The sequence below is a fragment of the Nerophis ophidion genome, linkage group LG14, assembly GCF_033978795.1.
Source record: "Nerophis ophidion isolate RoL-2023_Sa linkage group LG14, RoL_Noph_v1.0, whole genome shotgun sequence".
Taxonomy (NCBI): domain Eukaryota; kingdom Metazoa; phylum Chordata; class Actinopteri; order Syngnathiformes; family Syngnathidae; genus Nerophis; species Nerophis ophidion.
In genome coordinates this window covers 19875442-19891646 of record NC_084624.1, presented here as the reverse complement: position 1 = coordinate 19891646, position 16205 = coordinate 19875442, and the positions used below count along the sequence as shown (strand labels likewise).

The 16205-nt window shown below is 41.5% G+C and overlaps 1 protein-coding gene across 4 annotated transcripts in view; it reads right to left on the bottom strand.

The window, feature by feature from the left end:
• Nucleotides 1-13220, bottom strand: part of rc3h1b (ring finger and CCCH-type domains 1b) — a 39145-nt gene extending 25925 nt beyond the window's left edge. For all 4 annotated transcript variants that reach the window (XM_061920078.1, XM_061920080.1, XM_061920079.1 and 1 more), the window contains exons 1-8: nt 13063-13220; nt 11745-12157; nt 5074-5194; nt 3073-3312; nt 2822-2997; nt 2467-2667; nt 2189-2321; nt 1934-2052 (exon numbers count right to left, since the gene is read on the bottom strand). In XM_061920078.1, coding sequence (XP_061776062.1) covers nt 1934-2052; nt 2189-2321; nt 2467-2667; nt 2822-2997; nt 3073-3312; nt 5074-5194; nt 11745-11975 — 1221 coding nt within the window. In that variant the 5' untranslated portion in view covers nt 11976-12157; nt 13063-13220. The remainder of the gene's footprint in view (nt 1-1933; nt 2053-2188; nt 2322-2466; nt 2668-2821; nt 2998-3072; nt 3313-5073; nt 5195-11744; nt 12158-13062) is intronic.
• Between the last annotated feature and the right edge of the window lie 2985 nt (nt 13221-16205).

The following is a 16205-nucleotide window of genomic DNA, read 5'->3' as shown; positions in this document are numbered from 1 at the left end:
ACAGCACTCTAGTGATTTTAGAAGGGATGTATATCGTTAAGATTTCATCGATTCGATATTTGTAATTGATACCAGTATTTATCGGTACTCTTATCTGTAGGGGGCAGCATGGCGTAGTGGGAAGAGCGGCCGTGCCAGAAACCTGAGGGTTGCAGGTTCGCTCCCCGCCTATTGACATCCAAATTGCTGCCGTTGTGTCCTTGGGCAGGACACTACACCCTTTCCCCCAGTGCCACTTACACTGGTGAATGAATGATAGGTGGTGGTCGGAGGGGCCGTAGGCGCAAACTGGCAGCCATGCTTTCGTCAGTCTACCCCAGGGCAGCCGTGGCTACAGATGTAGCTTACCACTACCAGGTATGAATGAATGATGGGTTCCCACTTCTCTGTGAGCACTTTGAGTATCTAATAATAGAAAAGCGAGATATAACTCTAATCCATTATTATTATTACTACTATTATTACTATGTGTAGTTAAAATGCGTAAAAAATATTTTTTTATTAGCACAAGAACAACTCCATTAACATGGTGTAACACATCTCACAGCAGGGAAGTCTTTTATCGACACCTGCTTTTTAGGTCTTAAACAAGTCAACTATGATTGCTAATGCAGTTGTCATGTCATCATCTTGTAAAGAGCACACAGATCCATCACTTTTTTATTAATTGCTATTACACCCAGCTGGAAATATCATTTATGTATCAATGTACAGAACACATACTTTTTAAATTATATATCATATTCAATATACCATATAAATCAATACAATCAATGTGCATTTTGTAACAAAAGAAATAGTTTGTTGATGTTGCATGCGGACGTATTTGTGTGACGGACGGTAGGTTGACAGCTACGGACCTATGTATGTGCAAACAATAAATGTAAAAAGACTCAGTGATCAAGTGTAATGCTCAATCGTCCAGTTGTAGCGTTAAGAGACAGAACTAACTGAAAAACATTTAATCAAGGTGTTATTAATGCCACATCGCAAATGCGTCGCAATGGAGTGACGTCAGTACCGTTAGTCCAGAATCTTCTCAGTCCAGGAGTTGAATACCGGTACTTGGTATATATCCCTAGTTTTAAAAAAATCTTCTGCAAAAATGTTGAGTCTCTTACAGGTTGTTTTTAAACTGAAGTCGCACGTCCACCAGTTGAATAGCACAAATAACGAAAAAAAGAGGACCCAAAATGGAACCTTGAGGAATTCTACAAGCACAGGTTTTTCCTCAGATTGTCATTATACCTGTGGCGGCAATTATATGATACCATCATATAATTTGAATAATCTGTGATGATCCAAAATGTTTCTTTAAAAAGGCTAAAAAAAAGTTAGGCATACATTTATAAATAAATAAATGATAAATGGGTTGTACTTGTATAGCGCTTTTCTACCTTCAAGGTACTCAAAGCGCTTTAACACTACTTCCACATTTACCCATTCAAACACATTCACACACTGATGGAGGGAGCTGCCATGCAAGGCGCTAACCAGCACCCATCAGGAGAAAGGGTTCACCCTTTCTCCTTGCTCGGGACACAACGAACGTGACAATGTTGGTACTAGGTGGGGATTGAACCAGGGACCCTCGGGTTGCGCACGGCCACTCTTCCACTGTGCCACGCCGTCCCGTTAAAAAACAAATGTTTTATTAATATTACCAAATATTTTTTCCTCATCATTTTTCTCTATTGTTAATTGTTGCTGCTTATTGTACAGTGTTGTTTGATAGATGCAAGGATGTGAAGTTCCTCTATACAACAGAAGCACTCTAGTCTTTTTAGAGAATTTGCTGCAAAAATGTTTATCTCCCAAGTCTTGTACTGAACTCAGGGGTGTCATTTCCCCCGTCTGCCAAATGAATAGCCGTGCTGTAAGTGGACAAAAACTAATGTTTGCACTTAATATAGTAAACAGAAGTCTCACTGACCTGCTGAGGGTCCGCACCTTTCTTGCTGTGGTTCTGGATGAAGTCCACAAGGCCGTGCACAACAGTCTTCACTGCCACCAACCCCTTCTCAAGCTGCTCCCATGTGGGAGAGGGTGCGTCTGGGAAGAGAAATTAGCAAAGCAGACATTAGATTTAAACATTGCCATTTCATACTTGAGCAGTTATTGCTCAACAGACTTGTCTTTTCAAGCCCTCATTGTCTTTCCGGCTTGGTTGATTTAGCGCCATTCTTACCCGGACTGGGATCAATGTTGGCAAGCAGTTCCAGGTGAGGCCGCAGCCTGTTGAGGTTGGCTGGGTCTCCAGTTCTCTGCAGGGCAATAGTCAGCTCTTGGACACTTTGAGCAAAGGATGCTGGGGTCTGCAGCTATGAAGGTCAACGTGAAAGAGGGGATTAACACACATGCGGTTTTATTTTTGGCAGGCAGCCTTGTCAAACATTACATTGAAAGACACCAGACAACGTGGAGGTATACAGAAAATATATACCAGAAGCAAAGACTCTCACCCACCTTATCTATGATGGATTGCATATGCGACTTGTGTGACTGATCCCCATACAACAAAGAAGACCACTGATCGGGTGCGATGCGCAAGCCGCCCTCCATGGCAATTTGAACAATCTGAGAGTCATGCTCACGTCGCAGTGCCTCGTAAGTACGGAACTCCTCTTTCAGTTGCATGAGGGATGAATCCTCGTCGCGTTTGGTCACCTAAGAACACCACAAATATATTGCATAATTTATATTCTTGATGACTGAAACCCAATGCAAATATCCACCACAGAATATAATGCTCAAAAACACTATTTACCAAAAATGGTTAGAAAATGTGACATTTCTTCTGGTTCTTGACAAAACGGCGTACCTTGAAGCAGGAGGCCCTATAGAGGAGCTGCACCACATGGCCTATGCTCGTCTTGGAGGCCTGGGGGAAGCGAGGTTCAAGCCTCTGGACTACAAAGAGAACCAACACCTTCCGGGACAGAGCCGAGCCATCCTCCAGTGCCAGAAGGACCAGTTTCAGAGCTTCTTCTTGCATCGCTTAAAGAAGCAAAAACAGGCTGTTTAATAGAATATTTTGAGGAAATGAAATAGGTGTTTTCATGAGTGATTTACCTGGGCCAAGAAATTGACATCCTCGTGCACGTACAGCAGCCCACAGGTTTGAAGATAACTGCTGAGGGTTCTGGTGCTGCAAGATGAGTTCTGTGACTGTTCGTTCACCCAAAGAGCGTGCGGCTCTCATGGCCCTCACGCGGCCCTCCTCCTCCACCAACTGGCAGTGGACCAGAGTGACCAGTTTCCTCTGCATGGGTCGACTCAGCATGCTTTGAGCCGTGCTGCTCAGACCCACCCCTGGCAAAATACATATATTCACTTCTCTGATCTTCCAATGAACATCAAGTGCATTAGACTAAAATGGGCACATACAGTGACGCCGGTCTACCCACACCACTCACTCAAACTTCTACAATTGAGGTTTGGAACATACAAATTGAGGGTGTTGTAAAATGCGAATGCATCCTTGCTTTGCAGTGTTAATCTAAAAGATGTCAGAAGCCGCCCTCCTGGCTAGTTGCATGAATGACTTTCACAGTATTTGTATTAAAGGATGTTGTAATTTAATACTTGGACTTGCTGGTGCAGTGAAGCACGGTTCAATTTGACATTTAAAAATAATCTAATATTCACATGCGTATTGTGCTGTGCATGCACTTTACACAATATAGTAATTTAGCTGTTTTAGCTATGACACCTATAAACACTGATGATAATCACAACTTACTTCAGTTGTTAAATATAATAAATCTTTCCATTTTCACATGAACCAATAATGCAGGAACAGGGTAAATGAATGACACCATTTTTATTACCGCCACACCTTGAAAATATGTGTTTCACTTGAAAACAAACAAAAGTAATATATTGTAGCCTGCTGGAGAAATCACAAAAAGTCTGACGTTATTTTTTCATTTTACTACCAATCTTATGATAACAAACGGCACAATTCCAACAGGTTTTACCTCCCGTGAAAACACTTTCGTATCTGTGAGTCCGCACTTCCCCAGACCCACAACACTACCTCATTCTCCGCCAATCACCTTTTGGGCACAGACTGTGTGCAAACATGTGAAAAACTGACATGAAATCCAAACCCCACGAACATAAAATATTAACATTAGCTGGTTGTTACAGTCGAATTGATGTATTTGTAGCCTATTATTTGTGCACTATTGACAAGTAACGTACCGAAAAGTGGCGGATATTAAGAAGAAAAAGTCCAACTGGAGCAACAGCGTCATGCTTGCTGTTGCTTGCCTCTTTCGTCAGGGACACGGAGGAACAGAAGTAAAGATTTTCCAAACACGACTACATTTTATAAAACCAGAAAAGATGCTAGATTTGTTGCTAGTTGTTTTTAATAAAAAACTAATTAAAAGTCTTGAATATAGACGTTTGAAATAATGTCACTTGTACAGTGTACAAAAAGCAGCTACAATTTTAAATATAGCAAAATTATAAAAACAATATGTTAATACTAATAACAGATTTGTTTTAAAATGCATGTATATATTTGGGGGGCTTTTTTTAAAATACATATAGCTAATTATTCCATTACATCTTGGTGACCACGCCCCTAACCACACCCCCAACACCACAGGTATCTTGGCAGTTAAGGGGAAACACCGAGGTACTGGAAGGGGGAGAGAGAAGCGGCACAAGAAGGAAACATCTTTGTTCTTATATTTTGGACTACAAAGGCTTTGTATCTCCTTACTGATGTTTGCATGTGCTTTTGGGTTGTATTGAAACATCTCATCATCATGAAACACATCTATGATGTCAGTTTGTGTTTAAGGATGTGAAATTTGCTTATCACTTGCGCTAATTGCCATGACTCAGCAGACAAGCATGCTGCTCAACCGGGCACATTTCAAAATGCTGGGTGCAAGATACTGGTCATATTGTTATAGTATCTGATCTCTTCTAGACATCACTGTAGGCCAAATATAAAACTGGCATCCCAAAAGCAAGACTAAATATGAGGGCAACTAGAATGTCAAGGGATCATAACAAAAGGGCAAACAAGCACATGGATGTGTGTGCGTTGGGCACCTCGTGTGTTGCTGAGGGGTTTCAGGTAGAGGGCCAGCTCCTCCACACACTGCTTGGCCTCCTCATAATGCTGAGAGTCCTCAGGACTGGTAATCAAAGCAACTGGCTGAGCCTTAGGGACCTGCACACAATAATAAGAAATCAGAGTGAAATAATGTTATTCCTTCAGTCACAGTACTGGTGCACAGAAAGTGAAAATGTACTTCTAGGAAACACTATACAAGATGTTTGGGTGTCTGTTCAATTAACATTTGTGAAGTCAGAGGGCACTGATGTTGGACCCAAGACTGAGGTTGGTTCTATTTCATCTCAAATGTGTTCAATGGGGTTGAGGTCAGTCAGCATTCCATTTTAGTTACAAGCACGTCCTTAGGAACTTCCTAAACTATTCCTACAAAATTAGAAGCACCCAGTTCAAAAAGTCTTGGTGAAATAAGGAAATATGGTTCAGGTTTCTAACAGGAAATGATAGAAGGAAAACATGATTTAATAATTTATCCAGTGGCTGTGAAAACCACCGGTATAACGTGTCCTTCCTTTTATCAGCTGTGCAAAAAATGACAAGTTTTTATTTCTGTGCTTTCACTCGTTTTACTTAGCTGCAGTTCTATTGTGAAATGTGGCCATGCATACCACACCACAGCAGCATTAATTACTCTTAACCCACACACACACACACACACACACACACAGAAAAATACCAGGTTCTTATCCAAGAACTGTAGCTATTTTTATCCCTTCAGTGTGCTTTTTTATAAACCTGCGTCTACTTGCAGTTATCGTCTTTGCACTGTAAGATTTGAACTGTTAGTTCTCAAAAGATTCTAGTGACAAACAGCTTTTCTGATGCCTGTGTTTATCAGTTATTTGTGATTGAAAGCTAAAACAGTAATTATGAACCCAAGCTCATAGATTAGACCAAGTAAACACTTGATTCTTTCAGCACTGAAATATGTCTAAGAACAGTTGCTACATCTTAAATGTAGACTACAATGTACTAATTGGACATTTTCTCATACATCTGCTGTTGTACAAAACTTTAGACTTTAAACAGAGTTTATATCACATAAGATCAGCCTATCCCGCGAGATGGCAACTCAGCTATAAGCAATGTCTCTGTGCAGTTTGCTTTTTCGTTCACTTTTTGCACAGTAAGTGTGAGATGTCAGGATCAAAAGGATTAATGGTGCAAAGGTTGTTTAGCTTATTGTAAAACATTCAAAGATGTATTCCAAAGGGAATTATCACTACCTATTATAATGTTACGAGATAATGGATTATGTTGGGGTTTTTGTACATTCTACGGTGGTTAATTACTTGTGTCACAAGTGAAAATATTTTAAAAAATTGACAAGATGTTTGCATTTTGACTTTTTTTAGTAAGACTGAGCATTCTATATTTTAAGGGTAATCTAAAGAGGCTGTTTGCAACATTTACACAGATACCTACAGTGTGCTAATTAGGGTTCTGGGAAAAAAATGGATTTTAATTTGAATCGTGATTCTCACGTTGTGCGATTCAGAATCGATTCTCATTTTTAAAAAATCAATTTTTTTTTATCAATCCAACAAAACAAAACACAGCAATAGCATAACAATGCAATCCAGTTTAAAAACCAAACCTGACCCAGCAACACTCAGAACTGCAATAAACAGAGCAATTGAGAGAAGACACAAACACGACACAGAATCATCCATCCATCCATTTTCTACCGCTTATTCCCTTTGGGGTCGCTGGTGCCTATCTCAGCTTCAATCGAGCGGATGGCGGCGTACACCTTGGACAAGTCACCACCTCATCGCAGGGCCAACACAGATAAACAGACAACATTCACACGCACATTCAAATACTAGGGCCAATTTGGTGTTGCCAATCAACCTATCCCCAGGTGCATGTCAACTCCACACAGAAAGATCCCGAGCCCGGGATTGAACCCTGACTACTCAGGACCTTCGTAGTGAGACAGACGCACAAACCCCTCTGCCACCGTGAAGCCCAGAACAAACCAAAAGTAGTGAAACAAAAATTAATATTATCAACAACAGTATCAATATTAGTTATAATTTCAGCATAGCAGTGAAAAAAAATAAGTCATATTTTTGGTTTGTTTAATAGTTCAAACAAATTTACATTATTGCAATCAGTTGATAAAACATTGTCCTTTACAATTATAAAAGTTTTTTTTTACAAAACTCTACTACTCTGCTTGCATGTCAGCAGACTGGGGTAGATCCTGCTGAAATCCTATGTATTGAATGAATAGAGAAACCTTTCAAATCGGGAAGAAATCGTTTTTGAATCGAGAATCGCGTTGAATTGATAAAAAAAAAAAAATGTGATTTTGAATCGAATCTTGACCCCAAGAATCGATATTGAATCGAATCATGGGACACCCAAAGATTCGCAGCCCTAGTGCTAACGTTCCAAATTATTTTAAATAGTATATACTACGCACGGATTAGCTCTGGGTGTTAGCTAATAATAGTGATTTAGATAGCTAGCATCATTGAATGTCATAACAACAACAAGATGGGAAAATGAGACATTTGTAAAACAGATGTGTTCTGTTAAACCACTAATGGTAACATACGCTAGCCGGGGGTGGTTTTGTTATGTTTTGCTTTAAAAAAAATGCAACTGTTGGTCAAGTTGCAAACAGCTCCTTTGAGGTTATAATTTAAGGGTAAATTCAATCTTAAATTTGGAATGTACGCACAACACAAAGAAGTGTTTGTGTTTCAGTGTAAAAAGAGATACTAAGAAATGATTTTCAATATATAGTATCACAAGGTGCTTACAGTATTATATATTTTTTTATTATTTATTATACTGCTACCATCACTTAGTACTTGCATATGCATGTGCTTAATGTGTATATGTATGTATTTTGGTGCCAAATAAATGTTTAATACAGGGGGTAAAGATTATCATAAATAATACATTAAAATAATAACCGTAAATTAATTATATACATGATAATGAAAAGAAAGCTAGGTAGTTCATTTTCAAATAAAGGGTGGGAAGTTCTACTTTTTCATACTGCTTTTTGAATACAATGAAATGTAATAACTGTATTGATTTTCATTTTTAAGTGTAATTGTGATATACTATAACAGGGTTCCCCTGCATGCAACTGATAGTGTCTCCTCGACACGGCATAATACTGTAAAAGCCGCCACATCTTAAAAATGAGGGATTTTTACGGGAAAACAAATAAAATATAATAAAAAAAATGTTTATCTAGGACAGGGGCGCTCACACTTTTTCTGCAGGTGAGCTACTTTTCAATTGACCAAGTCGAGGGGATCTACCTCATTCCTATTTATAATTTATATATATTTATTTATTTATGAAAGAGACATTTTTGTTAACAAGTTAATGGTGTTTAATGATAATACAAGCATGTTTTACACACATAGATTCCTTTCTTTCATGAAGACAAGAATATAAGTTGGTGTATTTGATTCTGATGACTTGCATTGATAGGTGGCGACTTGTCCAGGGTGTACCCCGCCTTCCGCCCGATTGTAGCTGAGATAGGCGCCAGCGCCCCCCGCAACCCCAAAAGGGAATAAGCGGTAGAAAATGGATGGATGGATGGACTTGCATTGATTGGAATTAGATAGACTTCGTTATGAGAGTAGCATGTGTGTGGCCCTTTAATGTCTGGCAGCAGGTGAGTGACGTCAGTGAGTGTGCGGGTGGGCAAGCAAGTGAGAAAGCGGTCGCTGAGGGCGGGGGAGAAATACATAGGCATCAAACTCCGTAGCTTGCTAGCTTGTGCACGCTAGCTTTCTGAGACTCTTATTTTGTTAGCACAGGCAGGATGAAACAGGTCTTTTATGGTGAAGACAGGAACTGTGCAGTCGGTCTTTAGAGTTTTGACAGTAGGTACGGAGTCTCTAGAAATAAAATGTGTTTCTCTGCGTCCGCCCTGTTAGTGATTTTTTTTCTTAAATATGAGCTTGCAGCAGCCAGCGTCATCTCACAAGATCCTCGGGTGCCGAGAATGTCAAACAACTGACGAAAGTGAAGTCTTGTTATGATTGATGATTGCTCATTTTTATGGATATTTTTTAATGCCTGGCTTGAGATCGACTGACACACCCTCCGAGATCGACCAGTCGATCGCGATCGACGTAATGCCCACCCCTGATCTAGGATAACAAACTTATTTTCCTTCCAATTACAGTACAATGGTAAAGAAATATACATTAATGAGAAATACAAGTTTATATCCTTATAAATTGTTACTTGCATTATTTATTCTAATTATGGCACATTATAAACACTGTATAGTTTTTATTGATCATTTCTTAAGTTTAACAGCATGATGTGAAAAGATCTGAGTCTGTCTGCTTAAAGATAAGTAAATTATTTGCATATAGTTCTGTGTGGCACTTTGAAACTGTCACCAAGAATATATTGACAGTCTAAAAGTGACATGTATTTTTGCCGTTATATGCGTTTATAAAAAATTATAAAATAAAAATATAAAGACCGCAAATCGAATCGCAATCACAACTTCAAAGAGAAAAATCGCAATTACGTTTTTCTCAAAATCGTGCAGCCGGAGTATGTTCACAATCATGAGAACTCCTGACATCAATAACAAATTAAAATTTAAACCATCAATGCCATAGAGCACAAATGGATATATGTAGCCTAATTTTGGCGCATTACTGACTAGGGATGCGTCCAAAATTCGGCAGCCGTTGTTGAAAGCAGATGTGATGACGTAATCAATACCCACGGATTGTTTGGAGCAGAGGCAGCATGTCTGTGATGTGGATGTACTTTATTATATCCGAGATGTACCTGCAGACAGAGCTCTACCAAATGTGCAATTAGATCTTTTAGGACTGAAAGGCTGGAGCAGAAGCGTGAAGCAAGTGTGACGTCAGACTCACTGCTCTTTGCAGACATCAAGCGACAGAAGTAAAGAGTCTCTGAACACAAGTACAGACTCCAATAACACTAGAAAAATATGCTAAATGTGTTGTTAAATTTGTAGCTTTTTAATAAAGAAAATGTCACTAAATGCAATGGAAAATTCTCTCAAAACTTGAACATTTCTCAACAAAGTACAGAGTAAAATGAGTAGCAACAACTGAAAAATGGAGCAAAACAATATAAAGAAACAATCTATGGTAATATTAATCAATAGCAGATTAGTTTTTAAAATATATGTATAACATTGTTTTTATAGAAAATATATGCATCATCACAATTCATGCAGCTTATAGGATGACATATTGACCACAGCCCCTGGCCATGCCCTGACCGCCACGGGTATATTTGCCATTTGGGGAAACCCTGTATATCACAATGGTTATTTTTTTCACTTTCATTTTCTTTGGTTTTAGACATGTCAGAAAAAAACTATGACTAACTTTATTTTGTTTGTTTTAATAAGATTTTAATAAAAAATGTGGTTGACCTTTTTTTACACACTTGTAACGGGATTTAATGTGAAAACAAGGCTTGTGTACAGTAGTTAATAGCTCTTATGATATACTATTTTAAATTTCCATCACTTCGGATGGAAAACCAGTTACATCTAAAAGTTTGTGTGAGGGTTGTACCTACAACTACTATGTTCAAATATTATGTACTAGGTATGTGTGTATTTGCCGCTGGCTGGATCTCCGCCGTGGTCATTGTTTTACACTTGATCTGGTCATCGAGAGTAGCGACCGGATCACGGCTTTCAACTCCACTATACACCAATACTCATGACCTAGAACACATATTTTAGTTGATCTAGTATGTCAAAATGTTTGTATTTGAATTGTACTATGCAAAAAATCTCTAATAAAACATAAGGTATACATTTATCTGTGAGCCTGCCTTATATATTTTAAAATTATCCATTCGCACAACGTGATGAGGCGGTGTACCCGCCTGCCCGATAGCAGCTAGGATAGGCGCAAGCCACCTCGTCAGGGACACGCGGTAGAAAATGGATGGCAATCGCAAACTGATTTATTGAACCTGACGAGTTCCTGGCCGTTTGTTTTGTGACTCATAAGTCGAGTCCGAGCAGCCAGGTTTACCCAGATTTTGAATAACTTCCAATATAATGAATTTACTCAATTAAAAATACGTAACAGTGAAACCTCTTTTTTTTCTTAGTTTAGCAAACTTTCTAATGATGCCAACCTTTTAAAAATTGGGTAAATATTAAGAAAGTTATGAAATTTTTAATAAAACGGTCACAGCTAATATCCTGATCCCCAGTGACTTTGTATTTAAAGTTGACCATAAATGAGTGTGTTTTCACCTGTTTTAAAAGTCCATAACTTTCTTAATATCTATCACGGGAAAATTATACTTAAACACTGCAATCGTCGTCTGATAACACTGGTTTCATGTGAATCTATTTTTTACTTTGCACATATACCTACATGGACTCTTTTTCAAAATGTTATTTGAAATACTTTTGTAAAAGCTCCAAAATACTCTAATTACATCAAGATTTTGGGATGGTGTACACAGGTAAATCTGTCTTTGACAACATACTTGTGGGCCTAACAGTGAATGGAAAAGTCTCAAGTTTGACAAATTTGCCAAATACAACTTACGGCACTGCATATTCCACGTACCATTAGGGCGGTGCATGATTAGGACAGGGGGGGCTAATGTGTAAACAAGAAAAGCCATGACTCACCTGGCCTCCCACCAGCTGCAGGAGGGCCGTGTTGACAGGCAGCTGCTCGATGTCCGTACTGATGGCTGTCTGGTCGAAGGGACAGGCCTTGCGGTGCAACTTGTTCAGGCACATCTTGCAGACGGTGTGTCCGCAGCCCAAACTGATGGGCCACCGAACAGTCTCCTCAAATGTCTGCGTGCAGATCGGGCATAGCAGGAACTCTGTCCACTGTGGCGCTTGAACGGGCATGATTACTGTTTTGATGTGGGTGGGATGAGTGCGTGTGAATGTGTATAAACTATGAAACAGAAAAAAATATAATAATAATATATGAAAGATTCCACTGGAATCAAGATTTTTTTCTTCCGAACTCAATCGTTCTTAAATGTCCTCACATATTGTGGATTTGGGGTCATATCACACGATGAATACTGCAAGAAAGAAAAATGAAAGCATATTACTGCCATGAACAATCTCTTAAATTGCAGTAGTGAAAAGGGCATACTCACATCATTTAATTGGCAAAACCTGACTCTATTGTAACTATGTTGAGTATTTATACGGACAAGATATGTGGTATTGCAGCATAGATCGGAGCAAACAGCAGGGACTAATAACTAGCCTCAGGACCAAAACAACTGCTTGTGTGGCCTACTAAAGTCTAGCTGTGGTTGTGGACAAAGGGTGCTTGCATTAGCCGATCTAGCCTCTCAACGCTATCCCCGACTTGTTGTGAGGGCTGACGTTTGCTAATAGAATTAAAGTAGCATTGAGCCACAGGTAGGCTTTGATTGTAGGCTCAATTTGCTTACTGTCGTGACTATCGTGTCACACGTACCACATGTTTAACTGATAGAAAGCTGTACTCTGCAGACTTACGGCGATGAGCATTAGCCTGCTAATGCTAAGGGTGGCTAGCTGAGTCAACGTCGTGTAAATTACAGCTGAAGTTACTTCATGTGCTTCATTCTACGCTCACCACCTTGATATTTACTTCAACAAGACAACAGTCGGCGATTACTAATCAAGGATTAGGGACGTGATACGAAAAAAGTGAAGCCATTTGGCTGAGGAGATTATGTAACATTTATTTCCCGTAGCGTCCCAATTGTTTTTAAACGTTGCCACATTAGCCGCACAAGTAAATCACATGTCTGGGACTATTAAAATATCGGGTGTTGAGCGGCTAACAAAAATACTTCGGATGAGTAACAAATGCTAACGTGCTAATGGCAGCCGAGCATTATTAGCTACACAGATACACAACACTAACAATGCCCCCAGAAACACAACACACGGCAGGTACTGCGGGGCGAACGTGGTCGCGGCTACTCACTCATTCCAAACGACTTGGAAGATGTTCATCTTTTTTTAACAAAATGCGATATTTCCTTGCCATGTCGACGGTGCAGCTCAGCCGCTGCTGAGGTTCGGGGAGGGTGTCAACTCCACACAGCTAGCCGGTTACAGCTAGCTGGGGGGTGTGGGGGGCAATGGGCGGAGGGCGTCCTCTCGTGGCGAAAGCATGTATGTGCGCCCTGAAAAAGGGCACAAAACAAGAACAGAGATGGATGGAGGGATAGCTAGATGGATAGATAGATAGATAGATAGATAGATAGATAGATAGATAGATAGATAGATAGATAGATAGATAGATAGATGGATGGATAGATGCCAGCAACACGTGACAAAGAAGTTGGGAAAGGTGGCAAAAATACTGATTAAGTTGAGGAATTCTCATCAAACACTTATTTGGAACATCCTACAGGTGTGCAGGCTAATGGGTCCCATTTTTATAGTTATTGGTGTGACTTGGCTGGGGTTTGAACTCACAACCTACCGAACTCAGGGCGGACACTTTAACCACTCGGCCATATACATACATATATATGTATATCTATATATATATATATATATATATATATATATATATATATATATATATACATATATATATATATATATATATATAGATATATATATATATATAGATATATATATAGATATAGATATATATATATATATATATATATATATATATATTAGATATAGATATATATATATATATATCTGTTTCATGAGGGGTTCCCTCAATCATCAAAAATCTCCTGATGATTGAGGGAACCCCTCATGAAACAGATCTGTAGAGATGAAGTAGTCTTGTGATTTTTTCCCACACCTACATATTGCGCTCTACCACGGTATCGAGCACTATTCTCTGGATAATCCAATCAAGACATATATTTATATATATATATATATATATATATATACATCCATCCATCCATCATCTTCCGCTTATCCGAGGTCGGGTCGCGGGGGCAACAGCCTAAGCAGGGAAACCCAGACTTCCCTCTCCCCAGCCACTTCGTCTAGCTCTTCCCGGGGGATCCCGAGGCGTTTCCAGGCCAGCCGGGAGACATAGTCTTCCCAACGTGTCCTGGGTCTTCCCCGTGGCCTCCTACCGGTTGGACGTGCCCTAAACACCTCCCTAGGGAGGCGTTCGGGTGGCATCCTGACCAGATGCCCGAACCACCTCATCTGGCTCCTCTCGATGTGAAGGAGCAGCAGCTTTACTTTGAGTTCCTCCCGGATGGCAGAGCTTCTCACCCTATCTCTAAGGGAGAGCCCCGCCACACGGCGGAGGAAACTCATTTCGGCCGCTTGTACCCGTGATCTTATCCTTTCGGTCATGACCCAAAGCTCATGACCATAGGTGAGGATGGGAACGTAGATCGACCGGTAAATTGAGAGCTTTGCCTTCCGGCTCAGCTCCTTCTTCACCACAACGGACCGGTACAACGTCCGCATTACTGAAGACGCCGCACCGATCCGCCTGTCGATCTCACGATCCACTCTTCCCTCACTCGTGAACAAGACTCCTAGGTACTTGAAGTCCTCCACTTGGGGCAGGGTCTCCTCCCCAACCCGGAGATGGCACTCCACCCTTTTCCGGGCGAGAACCATGGACTCGGACTTGGAGGTGCTGATTCTCATTCCGGTCGCTTCACACTCGGCTGCGAACCGATCCAGCGAGAGCTGAAGATCCCGGTCAGATGAAGCCATCAGGACCACATCATCTGCAAAAAGCAGAGACCTAATCCTGCGGTTACCAAACCGGAACCCTTCAACGCCTTGACTGCGACTAGAAATTCTGTCCATAAAAGTTATGAACAGAATCGGTGACAAAGGACAGCCTTGGCGGAGTCCAACCCTCACTGGAAATGTGTTCGACTTACTGCCGGCAATGCGGACCAAGCTCTGGCACTGATCGTACAGGGAACGGACCGCCACAATAAGACAGTCCGATACCCCACACTCTCTGAGCACTCCCCACAGGACTTCCCGAGGGACACGGTCGAATGCCTTCTCCAAGTCCACAAAGCACATGTAGACTGGTTGGGCAAACTCCCATGCACCCTCAAGAACCCTGCCGAGAGTATAGAGCTGGTCCACAGTTCCACGACCAGGACGAAAACCACACTGTTCCTCCTGAATCCGAGGTTCGACTATCCGACGTAGCCTCCTCTCCAGTACACCTGAATAAACCTTACCGGGAAGGCTGAGGAGTGTGATCCCACGATAGTTGGAACACACCCTCCGGTCCCCCTTCTTAAAGAGAGGAACCACCACCCCGGTCTGCCAATCCAGAGGTACCGCCCCCGATGTCCACGCGATGCTGCAAAGTCTTGTCAACCAAGACAGCCCCACAGCATCCAGAGCCTTAAGGAACTCCGGGCGGATCTCGTCCACCCCTGGGGCCTTGCCACCGAGGAGCTTTTTAACTACCTCAGCGACCTCAGCCCCAGAAATAGGAGAGTCCACCACGGATTCCCCAGGCACTGCTTCCTCATAGGAAGACGTGTTGGTGGGATTGAGGAGGTCTTCGAAGTATTCCTTCCACCTATCCACAACATCCGCAGTCGAGGTCAGCAGAACACCATCCGCACCATACACGGTGTTGATAGTGCACTGCTTCCCCTTCCTGAGGCGGCGGACGGTGGTCCAGAATCGCTTCGAAGCCGTCCGGAAGTCGTTTTCCATGGCTTCCCCGAACTCTTCCCATGTCCGAGTTTTTGCCTCCGCGACCGCTGAAGCTGCACACCGCTTGGCCTGTCGGTACCTGTCCACTGCCTCCGGAGTCCTATGAGCCAAAATGACCCGATAGGACTCCTTCTTCAGCTTGACGGCATCCCTCACCGCTGGTGTCCACCAAGGGGTTTTAGGATTGCCGCCCCGACAGGCACCAACTACCTTGCGGCCACAGCTCCGATCTGCCGCCTCGACAATAGAGGTGCGGAACATGGTCCACTCGGACTCAATGTCCAGCACCTCCCTCGTGACATGTTCAAAGTTCTTCCGGAGGTGGGAATTGAAACTTTGTCTGACAGCAGACTTGCCAGATGTTCCCAGCAGACCCTCACAATGCGTTTGGACCTCCCAGGTCTGTCCGGCATCCTCCCCCACCATCGCAGCCAA